This window comes from Panthera leo, chromosome B1 (assembly GCF_018350215.1).
Source record: "Panthera leo isolate Ple1 chromosome B1, P.leo_Ple1_pat1.1, whole genome shotgun sequence".
NCBI lineage: Eukaryota > Metazoa > Chordata > Mammalia > Carnivora > Felidae > Panthera > Panthera leo.
Window position 1 is genome coordinate 35,078,629 of NC_056682.1, and position 25,589 is coordinate 35,104,217.

Below are 25,589 nucleotides of genomic sequence, written 5' to 3' on the forward strand. Positions count from 1 at the left end.
TCAGCCTGTTTGGGATTCTCTCTCTTCCTCTCTTTTCTGCCCCTCTCCCTGCTCATGCTCTCTCTCTCTAAAATTGAAAATAAATAAATAATAAAATAAAATATCCTTCCAGAGCTTGTTTATGCAAATACAAGCCACTGTAAAGAAATATCTTATTTTCTCTTTCTTCTGTAAAAGCGAGCTCCTAGATGCACTGCTCTGCAATCCTGCTTTTTTCACTTAATTTATCTTGGAGGGCTTTTCATATCAGATCTTAGAGAGCTTCATTGTTTTTAACAGCCATAAAGCATTCCATTGTGAGTATGTGCCAGTGTTTATTAACCAATCCCCAACTGATGGACACTTGAGTTATTTCCTACTTTTGCTATTACTATTCAGCTCTGTCTGGAGCTGAAATGAATACTTTATATACAAGTTATTTCATAAATGTGCAGATATCTTTAGAGGGACAAAAATCATAGACATGGGATTGCTGAGCCTAAAGGTAGATTGCCCCCACCTTGCTTCCCCATAGCAATGCAGGAGGCTTCCCCACAGCCTCACCAGCAGAGCATACTATCAAAGTCTGAGATTTGCAGAATGTTTGACAAGGATATTGATTCCATCTTGCTTTCTTCAAGTAGAACTGCTTTCTGTTTTATTTTTTAATTTTATTCTGTTGTGGGAAGAACATGAGATCTACCCTTTTCCAGATTTTGAAGTGTACAATACAGCATTGTTAACTACAGGCACAGTGTTGTTCAGAGCAGATCTCTAGAACTTATTCATCTTGCGAACTCAAACACTGTACCCGCTGAACAGCTACTCCCCATTTCCCCCTCCCCTGACCCTGGCAACCACCGTTCTACTCTACTTATATGAGTTTGACTATTTTAGATACCTCATATAAATTGAATCACACAGTATTTGTCCTTCTGTGACCGGCTTATTTCACTTAGCATAATGTCCTCATGGTTCATTCCTTTTGTTATAAATGACGGGAACTCCTTTTCTAAGGCTGAGTAATACTCCATTATATGTATAGACTATAATGTCTCAGCCATTCATCCACCGATGGACATGTAGGGTTTTATTTACATCCTGGCTATTGTGACTAATGCTAGGACCAACATGGGAGTGCAGACATCTCTTTGAGGCCCTGATTTCAATTCTTTTGGATAAATACCAAAGCGGGACTGTTGGCTCATTTAAACAGGATTAGTTTCACATGATATCTAGACACCTCGGAATCCACTGAATGGATATTAGAATCTGAAGGTGAGTAGACCATCTATTAGTCCCCTCCTTTTCTAGGAATAAGCCAGAGTGGAGAAAGACTTAGCTAAGATCCCAAGCCCGCAGTGCAGCAAGCAGGTCTGCGTGACACCCCCAAAGAAGTACAGAACAGTTTCATCATAGGCAAGAAGACATGTGGCAAGTACAACAATCTCTGGAGACAAATCCATTGTTGAAAGTATTGACTGCACATTCTTCTCTTTAGGCCGCACCTAGAAGATGGACCACCATGGCCAGACGTTAAGGTCATGTGCCAAGAGACTGGTTCATCTCTGTCACCCCACCTTACACCAGCCTGTCGGCTCCAAGGACCGGCAGAGAACAAGCGAGGGCCAAGTCAGACTTCCAAGGAGTCTAGCTATGAACCACGCTCTTGAATAGCCTGTTTCCCAGTTTATCTGCTGAACATCACCCCACCTCTTAAATATTTGCTAGGGAGCTTCTGTTGGCAATTGGGGTCTTTGATCAGCACGGGAGTTTTGACCTGCTACATTTCTGACCTGGGCCGGTTCACCCCTCCTTAGGCAACCTGGTGGTCCCTGCTCCCGGGAGGTCATCATATTGATGCCAAACTTAGTGCGGACACCCGGTCGGCATAGCGCACTACAGCCCAGCACTCCTGGGCTCAAGCGATCCTCCTGCCTCAGCCTCCTAAGTAGCCAGGACTACAAGCACGCGCCACCGCTCAGGCACAATTGGGGTCTTTGAAAGGGCTGAAAACCAGCTCCCTGATTGCACTGAGAGAGAAGGTATAAGACCATCACCACAGAAGCCCTCTCTTCCCTGCTAAGTTTTAGAAGAGGTCTGCTATGGGGTCGCTTAACAGGGAGGGGATCTAGGGTAAAATCTCAGGATGTAACCACCTCAGACAGAACTGTGCAGCAGGGACTCACCCACAAAGACCAGTCTCCTGGTTCACCACTTAAAGAAGCAGACATCAACGGGGGCGCCTGGGTGGCTCAGTCGGTTAAGCGTCCGACTTCAGCTCAGGTCACGATCTTGCGGTCCGTGAGTTCGAGCCCCGCGTCGGGCTCTGGGCTGATGGCTCAGAGCCTGGAGCCTGCTTCCGATTCTGTGTCTCCCTCTCTCTCTGCCCCTCCCCCGTTCATGCTCTGTCTCAAAAATAAATAAAACGTTAAAAAAAAATTAAAAAAAAAAAAAAAAAGAAGCAGACACCAGTGTGGGAGAGCTTCAGGTGGGGGTCCAGAGGGGCAGTGAGGAGCCAAGGGGGGAGGGAAGGAAAAGTAGCCTGCCATAGAAAAGAATTCCTCTGGGCATTGTTTGACCAGAAGAAAAATAGGGTTTAATGATGAGAAAATCATTTTAGAGGGTATCATTCACACTATTCTGCAGCTTATTTCACCTTCTAGTATATTTTAGATATTTTTCCATATTAAAAAATCATTTTTTCTATGTGTAAAAACAATGCATTTTATTGCACAAATTGGAAAATGCAGAAAAATACAAAGAAGAATATAGTTCATAATTATCCCATCACTTAGAGATAGCCAACGTTTTGGTTCTGATTTTTCTGGTCCTCTTTCCATGGAGGGGTATATATAGTTTTCCATGGAGGGGTATGATACAGTTTTTGGTTAACAAAGACAATGAAATCATATTTTACATAAGATTTTGTAACATACCCATTGTTTCCACATACTCTGGGAATAAATATAAAAAGTATATATGTCCATTTTGTAGGCAAAATAGGATTTTAAAATAATTTGCATATCTTTGATTACTAATGAAATTGAATATTCATGTTTGTTGATCATTTGTGTTTCTTATTTTATGAATTGTCTATTCCTGTTGCTTATGTATGCCTCTATTGGGTTCTTATTCTCTTTCTTATTGATTTAAAAAGTACTTTACATATTAAGGATATTAATCCTTTATCATAGATCTTGTAAATATTTTCTCCTAGCATTGTCTTTGAATTTTATTTTGCTTCCTTTTTTTTTGTCATATAAAAGTTTCAAAATTATATCTAGTTAAATATATCAATCTTTTCCTTCATGCCATTTACTGTTAACAGTTTGGTGTGTACTTTTCCAGACATTTTCTATGCATATGCAAATATATCTATAAATATATATATAGTTAGATATATAAAGTTTTCCTGCACATTTTAGATGATATCATTCACACTATTCTGCAGCTTATTTCACTTACTAGTATATTTTAGATATTTTTCCATATTAAAATATAAGGATCTAATTCCAACAGAGTATTCCATTATATGAATTTAGTAAATTTCATTAAATCAGTTTTTAAAGATTTTTTTTCACTTTCACATTTAAATCTGAAAATTTTTTGGCATATGAGAGAAATAGAGACTGAAGTTTATTCCACATGGTGACCCAGTTGTCCCAGCAGCACTTATAAAATAATCTATCCTTTCTCCACTTGTTTGATAATTTTATCATATATTAAACATCATATCTTTCGTTAAAGCTTGATCACCTATTAAATACACATATATTAAAGACATGGATTTCTGTCTAGATTTTCTACTTTGCTTCCACTGCTTGTTTGTTCCTAATCAACACCACATTGTTTGAATTATTGTAGCTTTATAATATATTTTAATATCTACAAAATCAATACCACTTCCCTGTTTTTCAATATTGCTTTGGCTAATTTTTTTCTTTTTCTGAACTTTAGAATTATTCCATGAAGTTCCCAAAACATCTCTTTAGGATTTTGATTAGAATTGTATTAAATTAGGTAATTAATTGAAGGATATTAACACATTGGCAAATGATTATTCCTTTTCTTTCTTTTTTTTTTTTTTTTTTTGAGATGGTTGGGGAGGGAGTGTGCAGCACACATGCAGGAGGGGGAGGGACAGAAGGAGAGGGAGAGAGAGAATCCCAGGCGGGCTCCACGCCCAGCACAGAGCCCAATGTGGGGCTAGATCGCACGACCATGAGATCATGGTCTGAGCTGAGATCAAGAATCAGAGAATCAAGAGTCAGGTGCCCAACCAATTGAGCCACCCATGCGCCCCCTGCAAATGATTATTTTAATTTAAAACCATAGCATGTCCCCATATCTATTCAAGTTTTCTTTTTCTGCTTATCAGTAGTGTTTTGGTTTCTTTGTCTAAGTCGTGGATTTTTCATCAGGTTTATTGGTAGATATTTTATAGTTTTTATTACAATTGTAAAATGGCATTTTAAAAGTATATTTTCTGACTGTTATTAATAAGTACTGATTTTGTGTGCATGTCATAAAAACTCATTACTGAATATCAGTCTAGTTGTTTCCAACTGATTCTTTTGGATTTCTCATGTAAGCAGTCATGTCACTTGCAAAATAATAATATAATAATAATAATAATAGTAATTAAAAGACAAAGAGCAGGGGCACCTGGGATGGCTCCGTCGGTTAAGCGTCCGACTTCAGCTCAGGTCATGATCGCACAGTCCATGAGTTTGAGCCCCGCGTCGGGCTTTGTGCTGACAGCTCAGAGCCTGGAGCCTGTTTCAGATTCTGTGTCTCCCTCTCTCTTTGCCCCTCCCCTGCTCATGCTCTGTCTCTCTCTGTCTCAAAAATAAATAAAAACATTAAAAGAATTTTTAATAATAATTTTAAAAAAGACAGAGGATAGATGTTATTTCTTTTAGAGTATTTACACTTTTTTTCTTTTTATTTTCTTATTGCTTTGGCTCCCTATTCTTGGGAGTATCAGTTGTACAGTTTTTCCTTCTGGAATTCCATTGGAATCACACACACACACACACACACACACACACACACACACACACAGGCTCTTTGGGATATGATCCTACTTTGCCCCTAATATTTTCATCTGATTATCCTTTCTTCTGAGTTCTTAGAATTTCCTTGGACTCTGTCTTCAAATTCTCTCATTTAATTTTCTATAGCACCTAATATGTGGTTCAGTGATTCTTTAGGATTTTAACACTCAACTGTGTTTTTATCTCTAACCTACTCTTTGGCAAGTTGCCGGATCCCCCAGTTGTTGCAGCACGCACTGCTTGTGGTCCTCTCCCTGGATGGCTGTGTTTTATTGATCCCACCCCACTCCTTCTTCAACAGCCCCACCCCTCGGGGTCCCCAGTTCCACCCTACCCATTCTTCTATTCTCACTGTACCTGTTCTCCCTGACAGGCTCATCTGTCCTCACGCCCACTACTCACATGCTTAGTCGTGAGAGAGCTCCTACCTCAGAGCTCCATGTCAGAGATGTCTCTGCCTGCATGTTTTAACACCAAACTCACTGTCTCCCAAATTTGTTACTCCTAATATTCACGGCACCATGGTCAGCTAGTTGCCCACGATAGAATGTCAGGGTCATCCTGAACATCTCCCTCTCCTCTATCTGCCCTATCCAGTCACTTCACACTGTTGATGGGACAACACAAATGCCTCTTTCTGTCTTTATCACTACCACTCACATTTTTAAGCTCTTGCAATCTCTCTTCAGGGTATCCCAGTTGTCTTTTTTCTCTCTCTCTTTTAGTTTTTTACTCAGTGTTACCATGCGCCTTCCCAAAGCACACATTTAATCATGTCAGTCATCTATTCAGTTTCGGTGGGTCCTATTGCAAAACAAATTCTAAACAACTTAGGACATGTAAGACTGTTTATGATCTTGTCCCAGTAACCTTTCAGCTTTGTCACCTGCCATTCCTTTCCAGATGTCTTATGTCCCAGCACACCAAAATTCTTGCCATTCCGCAAACATCCTCATGCCTTTGCACAGACCCTTCCCTTTGTCTACAGAGTTGTTTTCCTGACCCTTTACCTGCTTATTCTTCAAGATCAAGTTCAAAAGACAACTCGGTGTGCCTGGGTGGCTCAGTCAGTTAAGCATCCGACTCTTGATTTTGGCTCAGGTCATGATCTCACGGTTTGTGAGTTCAAGCCCCACATCAGCCTCCATGCTTGTCGTGCAGAGCCTGCTGGGGATTCTCTCTCTGCCTCTCTGCCTCTCTCCCTGTCTCTCTAAATAAATAAATAAATAAATAAATAAATAAATAAATAAATAAAAATTTCTTTAAAAAGACAACTCTGTGAAGGCTGCCTGGACTCCTGAGGTAGAGAGGTTTAGGCTCCCTCCTCTGTACTCCCTTAGTAATTGGTAAATGTTTCTCTACTCAAGCATTCTCATGTTGTTCTACAACTATGTCTGTGTCTGTCTGTTCAGATCAAGAGGAGTCCCAGCTCTTCTCTTTGTACTTTACTCACATCTTACTCTCCCACTCCCTTCTCATCCAGACTACTGAGCAGTCCGAGTCCCTATCAAGTGAAACCCACCTACCACTTATTTCTCAACTGCACTTTACCAGTTCAAAGCACACAGATGTGGAATGCAATATTACCTAGTAACCTTACGACAAACCTATGATATAGTCAGTTTCTCACTTTCCAAAATGACTATTTCACACCTTCTTCTTTGTACCCAAACCTCCTATAATCCCTATTCCCCTGATGACCTTCCCTCTAATTCACTGAGAAAATAGAAGTAATCAGAAGACAATTTCCCCATTCCTCACCATCACATTTTCCAGTTCCCTTGCATCTGAACCTGTATCCTCTGTGTCTACCAGAGGCCGGTCCCTCCACTTTTGCTCTGGATCCTGTCTCCACCCACCTTTCCAGAGTCTTGGCTTGTGCAGTGATCCCCTTTTTCCTCTGTCATCTAGATCTCCCTTTCTTCTGGATCATTTCCACTGGCCTGCTGACATGCTTGACTGTCATCTGTCTCCTAAAAAAAATAAAAACAATTAAAAAAAATCTCTTGGCTCTTCCTTCCCATCTAGTAATAGCCACTCCATGTCTCAGCTGACCTTCACACTAAAATTATCATCCCGTCTCATCTCCACCTATTCCAATCAAACCTCAGTCCTTTCTACCTCACTGAAACTGGTCTTGCCAAGTTAACACTGTTCCCAAGTTGTCCAATCACATTGTCACATCCGTGTCTTCATCTTGCCATACCTTTCAGCATCAGTGAACACAGTTCACCACCTCCTCCTTTGGGAAACACTTTCTGGCTTGGCTTTCATGATCCCTACTCTTCAGGTGTGCCCCCCCACCCCGGATTCAGTCTCCTTTGTCAGATTTTCTTCTTTTCTAAACATTAGCTGTTCTAGAATCTGGTCCAGAGACTTCTTTTCTGCCCCATGTCTAACCTACCCATGAAGAATCTCATTATTTTATGGGTTTAGGACTGTCTATATGTCAGTGACTCCAAAACTTATATGTCTACTCCTCATCTCTCCTCTAGACTCCAGACTCTGACTTATATACTTGATTATCTTTTTCAGAAGTAATTCCAACTTAATATGTCTAAAACAGAAATCTCAATACCCTCCTTCAAACAATCTCATTGCCAAGTCTTTTATGTCACTAAATGGCACCATTCACCCAGTTGCTCAAGCCATAAACTCATGAAACACCCTCAGATTCTCTTTCCCCACCCTCTACTGCCCCACTGTCCCATCCATCCACAGATTTTATCGATTCTCCCTAAAAATACTTCCCCAATCCATCTACTTGTTTCTAGCTCTATTGCTACCATTCTAGTCCAATATACCACCATCCTTCACTAAGACAACAGCCTCCTGACTGGCCTCTTGGCTTCATCTGTTACCTCCCGCTCGCCATTCATTCTTCATCCAGCCACCAAAAAATCTTTGAAAAACATAAATCAGGGGCACCTGGGTGGCTCAGTCAAGTGTCTGACTTCAGCTCAGGTCATGATCTTGGAGAGCTTGTGAGTTTGAGCCCCACATCTGGCTCTGTGCGGACAGCTCAGAGCTTGGAGCATGCTTTGGATTCTGTGTCTCCCTCTCTCTCTCTCTCTCTCTCTCTCTCTCTCTGCCCCTCCCTGGCTCATGCTCTATCTCTCTCTCTCTCAAAAATAAATAAACATTAAAAAATTTAAAAAAACCCATAAATCAGAGCGTATCACTCTCCTGGTTAAAACCCTCCATTGGTTCTGCATTGCACTTAGAATAAAACCCTCCTCCTCACCCTACCAAGGTCTACCAAGCCTTCTGTGGGCTCTCAACCACCTCTCCAAACCTGCCATGTCCATTCTCTCCATTGCTTGCTCCTAACCACATGATATTTTTTTAAATGTTTATTTATTTTTGAGAGACAGAGACAGAGCACGATTCAGGGAGGGGCAGAGAGAGGGGGGACACAGATTCTGAAGCAGGCTCCAGGCTCTGAGCTGTCAGCGCAGAAGCCAATGTGGGGCTCAAACTCACAGACCGTGAGATCATGACCTGAGCCAAAGTCAGAAGCTCAACCCACTGAGCCACCAAGGTGCCTCCCACATGGTATCCTTTCTGTTCCTCGAATGCTTGCTTTTTCCCATCTGAAGGCCTTTGTAGCAGCTATTTGCCCTTCTTGGAACGCTTGCTCCCTCTCATCCCACTCTATTTTGTTTTAATCATAGTACTGATCACAATTGGGCATTTCCTTGTGGTTTTGGTTTGTTTGTTTTTTGAGTTAAAAAAAAAAATCTGTGTCTCTTACTGAGAATAAAAGCTTCCTGAAAGCATGGCTCACACTGTCTTGTTCTCTGTTGGATGCCTAGCCTGTAGAACAATTTCTGGCACATAGTAGGTGTTCAGAAAATGCTTTTTGAAGGGATGAGTGAATCCTAGTATTCCTTGCAATTGATACAATTCCTGACACAGACTAAGTTCTCCTGTGTTTGCTGAATTAATAGATAAGTTCCTCCAGCTATACTGTGAACCCCTCCCCCACTCGTGCTCTGTCTCTGTCTCTCTAAAAATAAATAAACATTAATTTTTTTTTAAATTTCTGCTTCCATCACAGCACTTAGCATGATGCTAGGGACTTCTGGATGCTTAGTAACTATGCTTGTTTGATTTATTCTTCTTCATAAAGGGAAAGCCAAGCTTTTCAACTATCTACTTAATAGACTTCATTTGTCTGAGAGTAAACACATGACATAAGAGGAATGGCACAAGAATGAGGATGGACTGGGTAGGGGTTGGTCAGCCCCTCTTGGCTGGAATAGAGATAAAAGGAGAGTGTGCACCTTGCAGCTTTCCTATCAGAATTCTAGTCATGGTGCTACATTTCTTTGTGATGAATCTGTTCCAGGGTGCAACCTACATCCTGGTGATGGTGGATCCAGATGCCCCTAGCAGGTCTTCCCCCAAAGCTCAATTTTGGAGACATTGGCTGGTAACAGATATCAAGGTAAGCAGGCCAGAAGGCGCTTTCTGATTCACTTGGGCTTATAGCTGGAAGATTACCGTTCTGGGCAGTTTTCAGCTCTCATTCAGGAGGGCTGGGAACTCAGGTTGCCCCCTACACTCAGCTGTCACAGCCCCTTCCAGGTTTTATAACACTTTTGAAAAAGGTCCAGGATCAGTGGTGCACAGGTAAACCAGGTGGGGAGAGCCCTAACTTGTAGTGTTTGCTGATTTCTATGGTGTAAATACTTCCACCATGGCCAATTTCAAGTTACTGATGATTTAACAGTTAACTCAGATTTTCTGAAAATTTGACAGTGGCTCCAGCACACCACCACGAGGGGCCTGGATTCGGAGGCACAGGGGTGACTGTGTGGTCCAGGTGGCAGAGCCGGCAGGGAAAGTCCTGCAGGGGGTCCTCCTAATGGGCTGAGGGGCAGTCTCCTTTTCTTTGTACAGAAACAAGTGGCCTCCCCTCATCTGTGTCCCTTGGCCATCACATAATTGTGAAGGAGTCTGGCTCATCCTTTCTGGAGTAGGTCTGAGGAACACAGATCTGGAGGGTTGGTAATGGGCATTATGTAGGGCGGGGGGGAGGCTGTATTCCCAAACAAGTTTTGGAGACCCCAGGCTACACTGTATTAATCACATTCCTCACTGACGGGTTTTTTAGTGCTTTTAATATTCTAATGTACACTATATAATCTGCATTTATTTTCCAGCCTCATTTTCCTAGTGAATCTTTTGTTCATGAGCGCCTGGCCGCACACTTTGGGAAAATCCATGCTAGCTTCAGCCGTTCATGCATCTGTGCCTAGAGAGTTCACAGACGGCCTTTGCATAGTCATCAAGCCGTAAGATAGTGGGAACCCAGGGGCACCTGGGTGGCTCAGTCTGTTAAGCATCCAACTCTTGGTTTCAGCTCAGGTCATGATCTCACAGTTTGTGAGTTCGAGCCCTGTGTTGGGCTCTGTGCTGACTGCACGGAGTCTGCTTGCAAGTCTCTCTCTCTCTCTCTCTCTCTCTCTCTCTCTCTCCCCCTCTCTCTCCCTCTCTCTCTCCCTCTCTGCCCCTCCTTCTCTTCCTCTCTCTGTCTCTCTCTCTCAAAATAAATAAAAATAAACTTAACCAAAAAAAGATAGTGGGAACCCAGAACTAAAAGACTTAAGTCTGGATCTAGGTTTGACAGGTTCCCAAATTCATCATCTCTATTAAGTCACTCGGAGTCCCTCCGGGTATTTCATCTTTGTCTGTAAGATGGGAACCATGTTACCTCCTCTATACGGTTGTCGCAAGAATCCAATGAGAGAGCATACTGAGAGCACTTTGGAAAACAGAGAGCACCACAAATGTAAGGAGTTTGTGTTTTTCCTTCCCCCACTGTGGGTCAGAGGAAGGAGTATCAGTGTGAACTATCCATTGATTCTCCCGAGCAAGGCAAGGGCTCTCACAGCCCCTAGAGTCGGGGGCTGGTGGGAGAAGCTATCCTGTCAACCAACCCCTGCCCAATGACCACGGGCCCTTCACGGGGTGCTTAGGTAGACAGCCCATCCTCAGAGGCAGTCCTGGCTACACACAGGCTTGAAGGAGCCCCCTCCAGGGAGGCCTCCAGCAGGCTTTTTGGACAGTGCCTGAGCCAGGCTCCTGAGGGAAAGCAGGAACATTGCTTCAACACACTTCCCCTGGCCAACCACCCGTCAGCCTGGTAAAGAGCCTTGGAAACACCATAAACGTGCAAAGGGGCAGAGCTGGGGGATTTTCATGCCATCAAGGCTGGGAGAGAAGCTGAAGGCACAAAAGGGAAAACTACTGGATCCGGCCCCAATCTAGAGCATTGCCAGTTTCTATACTTGGGATTCCCAGGCAGTCATAAGGGGGAGAAACTCTCAAGAAAGGAGTACTGCTCCAGACATGACAAGTGTAGTGCAGCTCTTCACACACCGGGCTGTCCATAAGAGGGTTCTACTGGGCAGTTCTGAGGCAGATTTCAGAAACCGTGGTGGATGGGATAATTTCAGCATTGAGGGCACCTTGGGGCCATAAGACTGCCTCTCTTCCAAGCCTGAAGCCCCCCGCCCCACCCACTGCCCTCACCCCAGTATGCACTCAGGACAGTTCTCTCACAGAAGCTTTGCAGGGCAGACATGGGTTCTCAGCAGCCCAGCTGAGAAGCAGAGCAGGTGACAGGTGGCAGGTGGCAGGTGGCAGCTGTCCGGCAAGACCGCTAAGCCGCAGAGCTTATCAGGGCCACCTGCCCGGGTGTGGCCCCCAGCCTTCCCGCTCAGACCGGAGGAGGCTTGGGTTTCAGGCACATTTTCACCCACTTTCCCTGATCCAAGTGTCCAGCAGGAAGCAGCAGCTCTTGTCAGCTGTATCCACTCAGCCTGCCCACCAGCCCCCAGATTCCTTTAGCTGCATGGCCAGTATGAAAACCAGGCTCACTTAGGTCTCAGGCTGTGGCTCTTGGCCAAAAAAAGGGATGGCTCTAATCAAACCCAGAAGCACTTCCTTTGTGTTGGCGTTAGCTGAGGCTGAGTAGGTCTCAGACATTACAGCATGTTCAAATCCACTGGTGAATGTTTTAAAATGCAGATTCCCAGGCACCACTTCCGTCAGTCTGGAGAGAACGAGGCATACAAGTTTAACAGGTCTCCAGAAGGAATTTAGCCAATCGAAGGAAGACCACAGAGTTCAGTCTGAATGCTTTGGTCATTGTTATCACCCATCTGGGAGCAATTTTCAAGTGACAATCATTTTCAACCCTTCCTTTTGATCCCCATGATCAGGGCATGTGAACTAGGCATTATCCCCATTTTATAGGTGGGAAAGCAAAGCCTGGAGAGGTTGGATGATGCAGTCTCTCAGCTAGGTGGGTCTTCATTCCAAGGCCCCCAACTCCAAACTGCACACCCTTCTGGCCATACCACATGGTCTGGTTCACACTACATCTCTCCCATCAGCTCCATGGTGGCAAGAGGCATGCCACCTTGCCCTCCCTGTAAGATGGCAAACGTAATCTCTGTGGTTCTCCTACCATTCCAGGGCTCTCCTTCTGGTTCCCTCTTATGGACAGATGCTTCCAGGGAACCTCCCCAAAGACTGCTATCTTGGGAAATCAAATACACCTGGCTAACATTCAAACCCTTCAGGAATTCTCATCCTTAATATGTTGGGCTAAACGTAAACCCAGTGGGGTGCCTGGGTGGCTCGGTCGGTTGAGCACTCAACTCTTGATTTCAGTTCAGGTCATGATCTCACGGTTCGTGGGATCAAGCCCCATGTCAGGCTCTGCACTGAGCTTGGAGCTTGCTTGGGATTCTCTCTCTCTCTCTCTCTCTCTCTCTCTCTCTCTGCCTCTCTCTTTCTCTCTATTCTCTTTCTCTCTGCCCCCTCTCCCCTGCTCATGCTCTCTAAAATAAAAAACTAAAAAGTGAGTCCTATATATTATCATTACCCTCAGCAGTAAGTGGCCTCAACAATAAGGCACACCATAAAGTCACTACAGACATAAAGTGATGATGGTCCTGTGATTCACAGTGACCACAGAGGTAGAACCCAGGCTGGCCTTGATATTAGGAATACAAACCTAACTGCGTGGTGGGTGGGCCATGGCCATGGGAGCCCCTCAGTAAGGACAATTTGGGGGCCATCTATCCAGGTGGAAACAGAAATAATTTCTCAGGAATACAGGAAACATCTGCAGCTCCCTGCCCTAAAGAGAGGCTGGCAAGTGTCTACTATAGGGTGGGATAAAGCTCTAGACCCCTGGACAACTTGTACAAAAACCAGAGAGAAGTCCACCAGGAGGAAGCAGGCATTCATGTTACCCTTTGTTCACTTAATTCAACAAATATGGGTTGGCCATTGTTTGCAAGCATAAAGGCAAGGACTCTGGAGCCAGACCACTGGGCTCCAATCTGACAGTATAGCTATGTGATCTTGGGGGGCAGGGTACTCAACCTGTCTTTCAATATGCTCGCTTTAAAAGTGGGGATACCAATAGCCCCTGCCTCCTCACCCTGTTGTTATGGAGTTCAGATGAGTTGTTTTAAGTAAAGAGCTTAGAACAGTACCCAGAACACATAGCGAGCTGTATGTATCGTTGGTGGCTGTGATGTTACCCTTACTGCTCCTAAGTCAGGCACCAACACTGGCACTGGGGTTAGAGATGCAAACACAGCAGGGGAAGTCTCCGCCTTCTATGGGTTTCTACTCTAGTGAAGCAGAGGAAGGAGGCTGAGGCACAGGGGCTCTCTCAGGGAGGAACTGGCCACAGCCGCGGGTTCCTATCAGCTTGGAGACAGGACTGAACGTCAGACCTCGAACCTGGCCCGACCAGGACAGGCAGGGACTGCTGCAAGCAGCATGCCGTCCTTCTCCGCCCCCTCTTTGAAAAATCTCTCATTGAACAAAAGATTTCCAACAGAGCATTGACACACAACGTTTCTCTCCCTGCCATGTCCTCAGCTTTTCCTTTAAGATGTTCTTGAGTTCTGATTCAATCGAACTAATAGTCTTCATGCTAAAGCCTAATTAAGATATCAATTAATTTGCATCATTCATTTCAGAAGAAAAGCTTATTGGTTCATCTTCTGTTTGTCTCTGAAATTAGTGCTCAGGGCTTTTCATGCAGATATTTTCATTAGACTTTTTATTGTTAATGGGAATATTGAACACAGGAAGATGGTATATTAATACCTTCCACAAAGAATATCATGATTGGTGACAAAGAACACTAAGAACAATTAAGGAGACAAGAGTGCCTTTTTTCTTCCAAAAAAGAAAATCTTCCTAGAAACCGTCAATGATTCTAAAATTCGCCCTGAATCTCTTTTTTGTTTCAAGAAAGAAAGCGAAACGGCAAGTTCATGTTTCCCTTTCATTCAGTGCCCTCAACCTTTGGCAGCTGTAAGCACAACCAATTCTGGATAGAATTAAAAGGACTTCTAAGGGTCCATTATTCTGTCTACTTTTCTGTAAGGTTGAATTTTTCCATAATGAGAGCTTTTTTCCTAAAGGACCTCTAAGTGTGTTAGGTGAATAAGATACATGGGAAACCAAGTAAAGCGGGCAAATATCTTAGCCTCTTGCCTTCCAGTTATGCGGTTAGCACAGGCCAGGACACCTCTGCTTGAATCGTCGACCCCACTACTGAGTGATCTCAGGCAACTTACTTGACCTCTCTGAGACTGCAGCTTCTTGTTTGTATAACTGACATAAATCATTAGGCTTCAGGGTTGAGATAGGAAGAGGAAATTACATATGCAAAGAGGGGAAGCCTCCCTAGAGAGAGGCACTACAGAAAATGGCAAATTTATCCTGCTCCTAACCAACTGAGCAGCAGATCCTGTAGAAATTTGAATATACTCTGTGTGTGTGTGCGTGTGTGTGTGTGTATGCGTGTAGTATCAGAATATATATATATATATATAATATTCTGATATTATATAGATTCCAATTCCAAATAGATATACTCTGAAGCAAGCTAATGATAATACACGGAAGAAGAATAAACAATCTTTATCAGAACCACAAGTTCTGATGAAGAGATCAAACCAAGGAAATGGAATTAATTAGTTACTTTCTTTAGACCTATATTTTCAGTTTTGCAATGATATTTGTGCACTTGTCCATGCGTGCTTTGCCCTGTATTGTGAGGGTCCATTAATTTAAGTAATAAACACCTACAAGGCATGGCTTATGCTCTCTAGAGATCTATGGGCCATAAAGAACATTTGGTGATGGGGACAATACAGGGGGCCCTGGTTATAAAGAACATGGCCACCCTGAAGGGGCAGGGAAAGAGCCTGTACTTCTGGGTCAGATGAACCAGTGGAGCCTCCAGACTCTTCCACGTCCAGATGGAAATTCCTGAGCCTCAGTTTCTTCATCATTAAAATGGGAATGATAATAATATCTCTCTCCCAGTGTTGAAGAAGATCAAAACTCCTGAAACTGAACAGAATAGTAGGACCTTGATAAATGTGATTCTTTCCCCTATGACCCCCAACTTGGAGATCTGACGATAGCAGCCACTTATAATTGAGCAATTTCCCTTAGGCTCTTGGACTCATCCTTGCAAAGTAAGAATTCTAGACAATGACACAGACCTTATGGTAAAAACAGCTCATCTTTTTGCCTTTGAAGACTGCAGGTGGGTTCAGGCCAGCTTGGAGGACTTGACCTGACCAGGATTTGCTTAGATGAAGGTAGCAGTAGTTGGAGTAGTGGGGTCAGTCCCATTATTCAGTCTCTGGGAACTGCCCTGTGTACCCCACCCCCACCATACCACAGCCAGGGCAGGGGACTGGGCTACAAGTGACAGTCAGGCCTACAGTGTGCTTCCTGCCCCCATGAAGACTGCACTTTTTCCTCGACACCTTCCATTTTTATTTTTCACACAAGCCAGCACCCTTCGGCTTTTCCTTATCACTCACAGTCCCCATCTTGCTGTCATTGTCCCACCCCAAAGATGCCTTCGTTCCCATTCAAAGTAATTTAAATAAAATGTTGCTACAAAGTGGAATATTCTCTTTTGATGAATGTTTTTAAAGCCCTTTAGGTTTTCATGGTAATTTGCGGTGTAAAATTATTTGGAGATAAGAGCCAAATTAGCTCTCGTATGCTGAGGTCGCTGTGTCCTGTTATCCATGTGAGCAGTGTTTAAATATAATCAGCCCTCAGACTAATGCAGCATAATTGTTCATTTGAAATAGCTTTTTTTACTCCATTCAATGAGTCATTAAAATATTCAAGGGATAATGCAGTGAATTGGAAATGAATTTATCATATTATCCCATACATACTGTAGTGCTTCAGGTAACTAAGGAGAAAGAGAGAGAGAGAGAGAGAGAGAGAGAGAAAATATGAATAAAATGTGTACAGGCAGGAAAGGGGCCAGTTTATACAGGAATATGGTCAACAAAGCTTTTTAGTTGGTTTATGGAAACTATGTATAGAGAGGCTGACCGGGAGGGTGAAAAAAAAAAAGGAAAGTGCTGTTCTTCGAAGAGCTCGTGCGCGCTCTCTCTCTCTCTCTATGTCCCTCTCTCTCTCTCTCTCTCTCTCTCTCAGCACTCTGAGAATCTGTGCTCCACCATAGCTCCACTGTTAACTTATTTTTATCAAATATGTTTATATCAGAAAGTCGTTATGGAAACCAATTCTGCCATCCAGGAGAATTCCTGGATCAGGCAGAAAATTCTCTCTCTCTCTGTCTCTCTCTCTCTCTCTCTCTCTCTCTCTCTCCCTCTCCCTCCCCACCTCTCTCAGTCTCTCTCCCCACCCGCCCAACCCTGTCACACACATACTTACACTCACGCACATACACCTCACTCACACACACCCATGGACACCCCCAGAGGGAATAGCGCTGCCTTGCTTACCGATTCTGAGCTCAGCTCTGACGGGCACAGAGGGCGGCACCCTGGCTCCCCTTCATGGCCACTCTGTAAAATAGATAAAACTGAAACAAACAACCCTGCCCTGACACCAGGAACCTGGGCTTGTCACGGTCCACTGGCCTCGGTCCCCCACCCCTGACTGAGCACACGTGCTTAGGAAGAGACAAAGGGGGATGGTGACAGCACATTCAAAAGAGTGATCCTTGCTTAATTTCAGGAAAGTTCTATTAGTGTGCACTGTTTATATCACACCTGGGAGAATGTCTTCTGATCTGGCCACACTATGTTAAGAAAGAGTGAGCAGCATGAGGAAAGCAACCAGAACGGCTAGGCTCTGTAAAAGCTGTGTCAGATGAGCAGGACCTGAAAGAGGCAGGGATGGGTAGCCTGCTGGAACAGAAGGGGAAGACACAAGAACTGCCTCTACAAATTCCTTGAAGATTTCATTAAAAATTTGAAGGAATCTAGTTGGAAAACAGGGGAGATCCTGCTGTGCTCCACGGGGCAGAATTAGAACCGATGGGTGAAATTTACATGGAAGTAAATTTTGGCTCCATATAAGAAAGAACTTTCTAAGAACTTGAACTGCCTAAGAACTGAGCATATACTCCACAGAGGAGGGAGCTTCTTATCGCTGAAAGTACTTATTCATGGGTAACCCAGGGAATTCCCCTGCTACGTAGAAGGTTGGAGCAGATGACCCATAAGATGTTTCCACCTGCGTATTTCCTCTCCTGGCTAGTAACACTCTTCTTATAGCTTCTATTCATATAGCATATTAACAACAGCAATAATAACTAAAGAAGGAAGAGTAGAAAGGGAAAAGAGAAGAGGAAGAAAGAAAATAAGAAAAAACGTCGGCACACTTAGCATGTGGTTTTGGGCACTGTGCTTTATTTACATGAACGTCTCATTTAAATATCTTAACAAAAGCCCTAAGAGGAAGATAATAAAGACAAGAGAAGAGGGGTTGTGCAACTTGTCCAAGATTGCACAGCAAGCAGTGGCTGATTGGGATTTGAATTTAGAGCCTAGACATACGATCATGACGCTGTATGGCCTCTCCAGAGTTTAGGTGGGTTCTACACCCACTCTCAGGCCTGGTCCACGTGACAGCTGATGTCAGGGCCAGTTGTGGCTGCTAAGAGTGCTGGTGTGAGTGGTGTGGTTTGAGGTGCCTGGTCCTCAGTCCTTAGCCTCTGTCCTTGGCCACACCTGCCTCAGCCATAGCACAGCCCTGATTCTGGGCCTTGGAGTGCAGCATACACCCAAGAGGTAAATTCTCTGACTTATTGGGAAGCAAATTAATTACCTCCCTGAATCTGTTCCCTCATCTGTAAAAGAGGACAGTAGAATCAACCTTGCAGGAACACCGCAAAGACTTGGGAGAAAATGTGTAGAGCACAGCAACACAGCACCTGCCTCGTGGTAGGTGCTACTTACGTGCCGGTTCTCTACTGCTTCTGTCTGCTATCACCCTAAATCCTCCACAGAAGCTTAGAAAGTAAGGAGCATATGTCACCTCCCAGATATAGGGCAAGGCCTGGCCGGGAGAATGGCCTGTCCGTGTGGTTACCATTTGAAAGACCTTAAGGGAAAAAGGCAACACAGGCATAGGACTTAACAGTGAAGTGTTGAGTCCATCTATTTAACATGCTGTGCTCAGCACTGTGTCTTTTAAATAATAATAGATGATAGACAAGAGAGACAGATAGATTTTTAATAAATAAATGTTAGAAGAATTTAAAATGTTATTTCTTTCCTGCTCTTCAGTTGGAAGGACAAGGCTAACATACAGGAAATGGAGAATAGAACTCATAGGGTATAGTGTCGACTCTACCTGGGCTCTTGAGACTCAGAGAGCTATAAAAGTTCAGAGCGCTTTTCTTTCCCCTTTGCAGTGAGGCATCTACTCCTCCTTCAAGATTCAGCTCATGATAACCTCCAGCTTTGTCCTTCTTTGGGTTGTTATTATTTGTGAGTCTCTTTTCCTGATTAGACCATGAGTTCCTGGAGAGCAGAATTGTATCTTATGTCTCCAGCACTTAGCATGATCCCCGGAACATAGAAGGCCCATAGTAAGTGTTGATTGAATCAATTGATGAAGGCATGAAGGCATGAAGGAATGAATATGAGAATGAAGGAAGGATGGAAGGATGGGCGGGTGGGTAGGAGGATGGATGGATAGATAAGGTGACATCACTCTATGATGACTTCACAGTGGAGATACAGGTTGAGCTGGGCCTTCAATTGTGAGCAGGCCTGAAAAGTCAGAGGATACCAGAGACTGTATTCCAGGAAGGGAACAGAATAACTAAAAGCTCAGACATTTGAATGGGATAGGAAAAAAGAAGAATCATAAACATAAAAGCCAAGACACTTGAGTCAATTAAAGCCCTTATCACTTCTCTCTAGATGATTATTACAGAAGTCTACTAATTGGTCCCCCTCCTGTACCCCCTACCTCCACCAAACGTATCTATTTTTCTAAAATCAAAATATGATGATGTTACTTCCCCGGTTGAAGCCCTTTGGTGACGCCTCAGTATCTGAGGACAGAGTCCTATCTGGCCTGAGTGTTATTTAAGGCCTCTAAGGATGTGGCCCCGCCTGCCCCACTGGTCCCCATTCTGAGGATGTGGCCTGCCTGCCCCGCCAGCCCCCATGATGCTCCTGCTGAGTGGCTTGTGGTATCTCACACCTTCTGGGTGGCTCAGGCCTCTGTGGACCGTTCTTGCTCCCCTCTCTGTAGAAACCCTGTCTGCAACCTGTAAACACTTACTTGCTTTGCACAAGTTAATTTCTCATGCGTTAAGACCTTCAAAGCCCAGAAAGAACTTAGATTTATGGTCACAAGAGCATTTCCAGAAATAGGAGAGGAAAATGTAAACTCCCGAATTTAGGCTGGTGAGTGTGGTATCAATCCACATCAAAATTCCATAACCATTTGATAAACAGATGGTCCAAGACAACATAGAAAACAGTGAACACTGGGAGTCAGCATAGGGTCACTAAAAACAAGTCGCACCTCACCACTCAGATGTCCTTGCTGATAAAAGCACTGATCCAGTAGACCAGGAGGAGGTCCACAGCACAGCTTGACTAACCAAGGTGTTAGACCAAGTTCATCCTGGTAACCTTGTAGGCAAGGGGGAGAAATATGGCTTTGGTGACTATTGTGGTAGGTGGGTTTGTGGCTTGTTAACAATTCCTGAAGAGTGTTGACTAATGTCAACCTTACAGGTGGTCCCTGGTGACACAACACAGGACTCTTTCATGGCCCCATCTTGTTTGATATCTTTATAGATAGATAGCATGCTCACCAAATTTGTAGATCACACAAAGTTTCAAGGAATTGCTGGCATGGTGGCTGACACAAGACAGTTAATTTTAGCAAATTGCAAGGATGGGCCTGCAATGAAAAATTTAAATGTAATAGGGGTTAATCTAAAGTACTATATTTAGGTTCTAAATCAATTGCACAAGTACAAAATGTGGAAGATCTTGCATGGCAGGAGTTCATGAGGAAAAAGGCTCCAAGGAGTTTTAGTTAATTTTTAAGCTAATTTTAAGCTAATAATAGAATGTTAAACCATAATGCAGGAGTTAAGAAAGTTAATGTCGTCTTAGATCACATCAATGGAAGTAAAGGCTTTTAGATCATTGAAGATTATAATTTCCCTTTTTCTGCATCGGTCAGACCACCTCTGTTCACCCATTCATTCATTCACTCATTCATTCATTCGACATGTGTTCAGCACAGCTTGGGTGATAGTTTTTATTCAGGCACTGCAGAGTTTCAAAACTCTGTTTATAAAAGTTTCAAAAGTTTATAAAGTCAAATCCCTTCCAGGGAAGAGCAACCTGTCTGGTGAGAGGAGTAGAGAAGTAAATCAATGACTACGTACAGTACAGAGGGGGAGTGTCAGGGTGGAGTTAAGTCCCAAGAACCTGGGGGAAGAGGAGGTGAGCCCCTCAGAGGAGGTGACCCTTGAGCAGAGTAGAAATTTGGCAGGTGAACGGTGAGGAAACAGTATGTAGGCAGAGGAAATAGCAGGAGCAAAGGTCCTGAGACAGAAACCGGCTAGGGGGAGGGGGGGAGTGGTTTCCGGGAACAGAAAGGACCAGTGCAGCTGGAGCAGAGTGATCAAGTGCACAGGAGGTGAGCAGTGAGGGAGGCTCTGAAGGACAGAGGGTCTTAACCTTGACCTCTCCCTGGTTAGAATCACCTGGGAGCCATTCTCCAGACCAGCTAAATCAGAACCCCTGGAAACAGAGGCTTAACAGCCCTTAATTTCTGTTAAGCTTTCCCAGATGATACAAACGTGCATCTGGGTGAGGAGGGGGAAATGGGAGTCACTAGACAAGGAGTACAAAGTTGCAGTTGCACAAGATGATTAAGTTCTAAAGATTAATACTGTACTGTACACTTAAAAATTTGCTAAGAGGGTAAATCTCATGTTGAGTGTTCTCAGCACAATTTTTAGAAATTTATTTAAGTTTATTTTTTTTGAGAAAGAGAGAGAGAGAGAGAGAATGCAAGCAGGTGAGAGGCAGAGAGAGAGAGAGGGAGAGGGAATCCCAAGCAGACTCCTCGCTGTCAGTGCAGAGCCCCCAGTGTAGGGCTCAAACTCACGAACCGCGAGATCATGACCTGAGCCAAAATCAAGAGTTAGACACCCAGCCGACTGAGCCACCCAGGTGCCCCTCAGCACAATTTAAAACAAACAAGGAAGGAAGGAAGGAAGGGAGGGAGGGAGGGAGGAAGGAAGGAAGGAAGGAAGGAAGGAAGGAAGGAAGGAAGGAAGGAAAACCTATGTGCATCTGGGAATGAAAACCACTGTCGCAGGGCTTTGTGTCCAGGCCTGTAGAGGGAGTTTGACACATGGTTATTGGAGGCCTTTAAAAAGAGGTTGATAACTGTTTTGTGTATTTTTGTTGCTGTTTAAGTAATCTCTACACCCATCATGGGACTCGAAGCCACAACCCAGAGATCAAGAGTCGCATGCTTTACTGACTGAGCCAGCCAGGCACTCCTGCTTTGTGTCTTTGAAAGATCACTCTGGGGTGCCTGGGTGGCTCAGTCGACTGAGTGTCTGACTCTTAATTTTGGCTCAGGTCATCATGATCCCAGGCTCATGGGATCGAGCCCTGCATCAGGCTTCACACTCAGTGGAGATTAAGATTCCCTTTCTCTTTGCCCCTCTCCACAGCTCTCATGTGCTCTCTCTCTCTCTCTCTCTCTCTCTCTCTCTCTCAAATTAAAAAAAAAAATCACTCTAACTGCTGTGTAGGGTGGCAGCAGGGTGGCCACAAAAGGTTGTGTCACTCCTTTAGGAGGGATGAGGGTGATTTGTACCACGTGACAGCAGTGGGCATGGAGAGGACAGCTCTGGGGTCTATTTGAGGTTGAGGGCCTATTGAACTTGCCAGTGGATTAGACATGGTGAGCGAAGGATGGTCCAAGGATGGCACCTAGACTTGGGGCCTGAGCAGATGGCAGTGCCATTTACTGAGATGGGAAACATTGGAGGATGGGCAGGTTGGGGTGTAGGAGGGGGGAATCTGAAGTTCTGAAGATCTGAAGCAAGCAGTTAATTCTGAGATGCTCTTTAGAACAACACCGGAGATTTCAAGTAGGAGACTGAAATGAAGCTGGAAGTCAGGGGAGATGCCAGAGGAGGCCCGACTTTGGGCTAAATCAGGTGTGTTTAGAGCCATGGGGCCTTTTAAGGTGGTCTCTTGAGGAGGGGAGTGAGTATATTGTCTTTGGAGATGTTCAAGAAGAAGCCGCCTGCCAGGGATTGAGCAAAAGGTTGGACACAGTTGGCTCTAGACTGCTTCCTCCAGCTCCCAGCTCCTGGGATTTTGTACTAGAGCCTGGCACCAGCCTGCCTAAAGCAGAGCACCATTCTGGGAGACGAGTGCAGAGAGGCAGTGGACCAGGGCTGTGGAGGGCCTTGGAGGCCATGAGGAATTGGTTCTAGTTAGCAGAAAACTGGGTGACTCTTTGAAAAGAGCTCGGGATTCAGAGATGGGTGTCCTACACCACTTGCTAGCTGGATGACACTGCTCCAGGTCTACCCCTCCGAGGGCCCCAGTTACTGCCAAGGCAAAGGAGCCGGTTAGGTATTTGGGCCATAACATCCAGCTCTGAGAGTTTAATACCTTACTTGATCCTCTAATCAGCAAGCCTCAACCTTTCTTTCTGCCAAAACGTTGTTCTTATGCACAACACGCCCCTGGGTCTCTGAACACAAAAACCAAGCTCCACGTTCCGGGCAGTTCCCTGTGTGCCTGCTGTCCCAGTCAACAAAGTGTTTCAGAGTGCCGGAGAGAGTGGCGCTAGAGGGAGGATGTGGAAGCTGCTCCAACTGATTGTAAAAGGTAAACCATTCACTGGAGCTTTATTATTAGCAACGCCGGCCTTGGAACCTACGTCCCTAGTGATTTTCAACCCACAGCTGGAACTAGTGTCAGGACAGTGTTGCAAACCTCAGCTACAGACCTTGGAGGATCAGAGTGGGCCAGTGAGCAGGGCGAGGCCTAAACAGCTCTGGTTTAGAAGAAAGTCAGCCGCAGCCTGCCGTATCAACTGGAGAAAGACAACCCCGTGGCAGGAGGCAGGCTGGGGGCGGCTGCAGGAATCCAGTCATGCCAGGGTGAGCAATAGGCCTTGAGTAGTGGGCAGTAGGATGGGGGGGAAGGTCCAGGTGTTCCTGGCTCTCTCCTGCCAGCCTCAGCCCAGAAAGACATGGTGGAGTCGGTGTGGGGCGATCAGAGACTGAGGGGCAGGAGACAGCAACCCCCACCCCACCCACCCTGCAGTGGGCGCTGTTGCTTCCCAGAGAGATGAGGAGGAGGAAACCACAGTCCAGAGCTCTCTGGAAGAATCCAGGACTCTGCTTGGGTAGGGGGAAGGGGCTACAGGGAAGGACCTAAATCGGGTGGAAAGACAGACCCCCCAGAGCTCCTTGGGCTGCTGCCCTGTCAAGCCCTTGGCTAAGAATTAGCTTTTTCCTTTCAAAGAGGGTGGAAGTCACTGTTTTCTTGTCTCAGTTGATGAACAGATTCTGGGTGGCAGGAGTCACCATAGAAACAGGTGCTATCTTAAGCAAATGAGCCTTATTAACCTTAAGAGTGGTGGAGTTTTCACAAGATTGCACATATAGGGTAGGAGGAGAGCTGAGTTTGGTTGGGGGAGGACCACAGTGCTGGGGAGCCATGCTGTGGTGACTCTGGGTGTGGATATGTGTGTGTGTGTACATGTGGATGCATGTATGTGGATGCATGTCTGCATGTGCTTTTGCAAAACCATTTCTCAGGGAGTGAGCTCATGTTCTGCCTTTTCCCTAACAAATAAACACATCCCCAACAGAAACTTTGATCTCCTTAGGAACTGACCTCCAGGTAGCAGAGATCAAGAGCCCAGCCTCCTCCCATAACTCTTTCCCCCACTGCTGTTTCTAGTCCCTGCATTTACTGCATGTCAGGAACAAGTGCCTCCTTGAGGACCCGGCCACCAGTTAGCAGGGACCTCTGCTCCAGGATGCAGCGTGGTGCAGTAGTAGACTAGGAATACCTACATCAGGTGAACCTGGGTCCATATGGCTGTTCTGTGATTCTGAACCTGCCTTCATGAGCCCCAATCTATAAAAGGCAGAAACACAGGGCTTATGTGAGACTCCAATTAGATGATGTATACTGACACAGAGTGTCCCCCGGTTCTCCCCCTGTGAGGAAGGGGATCTCGCCTCTCAAGCACAGCTGTGACCTCACATAGGTTTTCCAAACCAAGGTATCTTTCCCCAGCATTACCTCATTGTACAGGTTTCCACTCATACCTGCTATGCTAGGTCCTGGGGGAGGTCAGGGAACATTAGGACAAAGAGACTGCCTTCAGGGGGTTACCATCGTTTGGGGGCAGAAGAAAGACTTAAAAACTAAGGAACAAGACCAGGAAGTACTGAATCAGGTAGAGAGAAGAGCTACAGCAGCTCAAAGGGAGTGGGCAGGGAGAGGGTAGGAAAGGGGGGTGGCCAGGGCTCCAACAGCCAGGGAGGGCTAGGGTGGGCAGGGAGGAGATGGCCAAGAAAGAGGGGCATATATTCATCTCTTGAGGCAAAGCCAGCCAAATTCTGGACTGCTCCCACGTTGTGAAGGATAAACAATGAGCTGACACTCTCCCACAGGATCTGGGAGATGTGCATTTTGGCTCCAAGAAGCAAGTCTGCTGCCCTCTGCAGCCCCACCTTGGGCAGGACACTCACCCTCCCCAATCTGGCTCCAATTCTGGGGAATGAATGTGAACTGTCATCCCAGGGGCTCTGAGGACTAGTCCCATGAGGCCCTGCATTGTATACCCTACAGCCTGAGGTGCCACTTGCCCCAGGAGACAAGATGGAATCAGCCTGCTCTGGGAGGGGCACAGCACTGGGGCACCTTTATTTTCCTTTGCCATGAGGAGTAAAGGGTCCCAACACATGCCTGAAGCTGGGATAGGGTTGGCATCATGGCTGAGGGATCCTCCCCTCCCTCACAGATTCTAGATCTCTAGAGCTGGAAGGGCCCTCAGAGTTATGTGATCCTAATCCTCCATTTTACAAATGAAGAAACTGAGGCCCAAGGTCATCTAAGCTTATTGTGCAGGATGTGGACCAGAATTGAGTCCTCCTGCTCTTTCCTTTCGCGTCCCAGGTGA

General features: G+C 45.1%; 1 protein-coding gene across 4 annotated transcripts in view; it reads left to right on the top strand.

The window, feature by feature from the left end:
• Nucleotides 1-25,589, top strand: part of PEBP4 (phosphatidylethanolamine binding protein 4) — a 215,461-nt gene that overhangs the window by 109,272 nt on the left and 80,600 nt on the right. For all 4 annotated transcript variants that reach the window (XM_042934580.1, XM_042934578.1, XM_042934579.1 and 1 more), the window contains one exon: nucleotides 9,391-9,489. In XM_042934580.1, coding sequence (XP_042790514.1) covers nucleotides 9,391-9,489 — 99 coding nt within the window. The remainder of the gene's footprint in view (nucleotides 1-9,390; nucleotides 9,490-25,589) is intronic.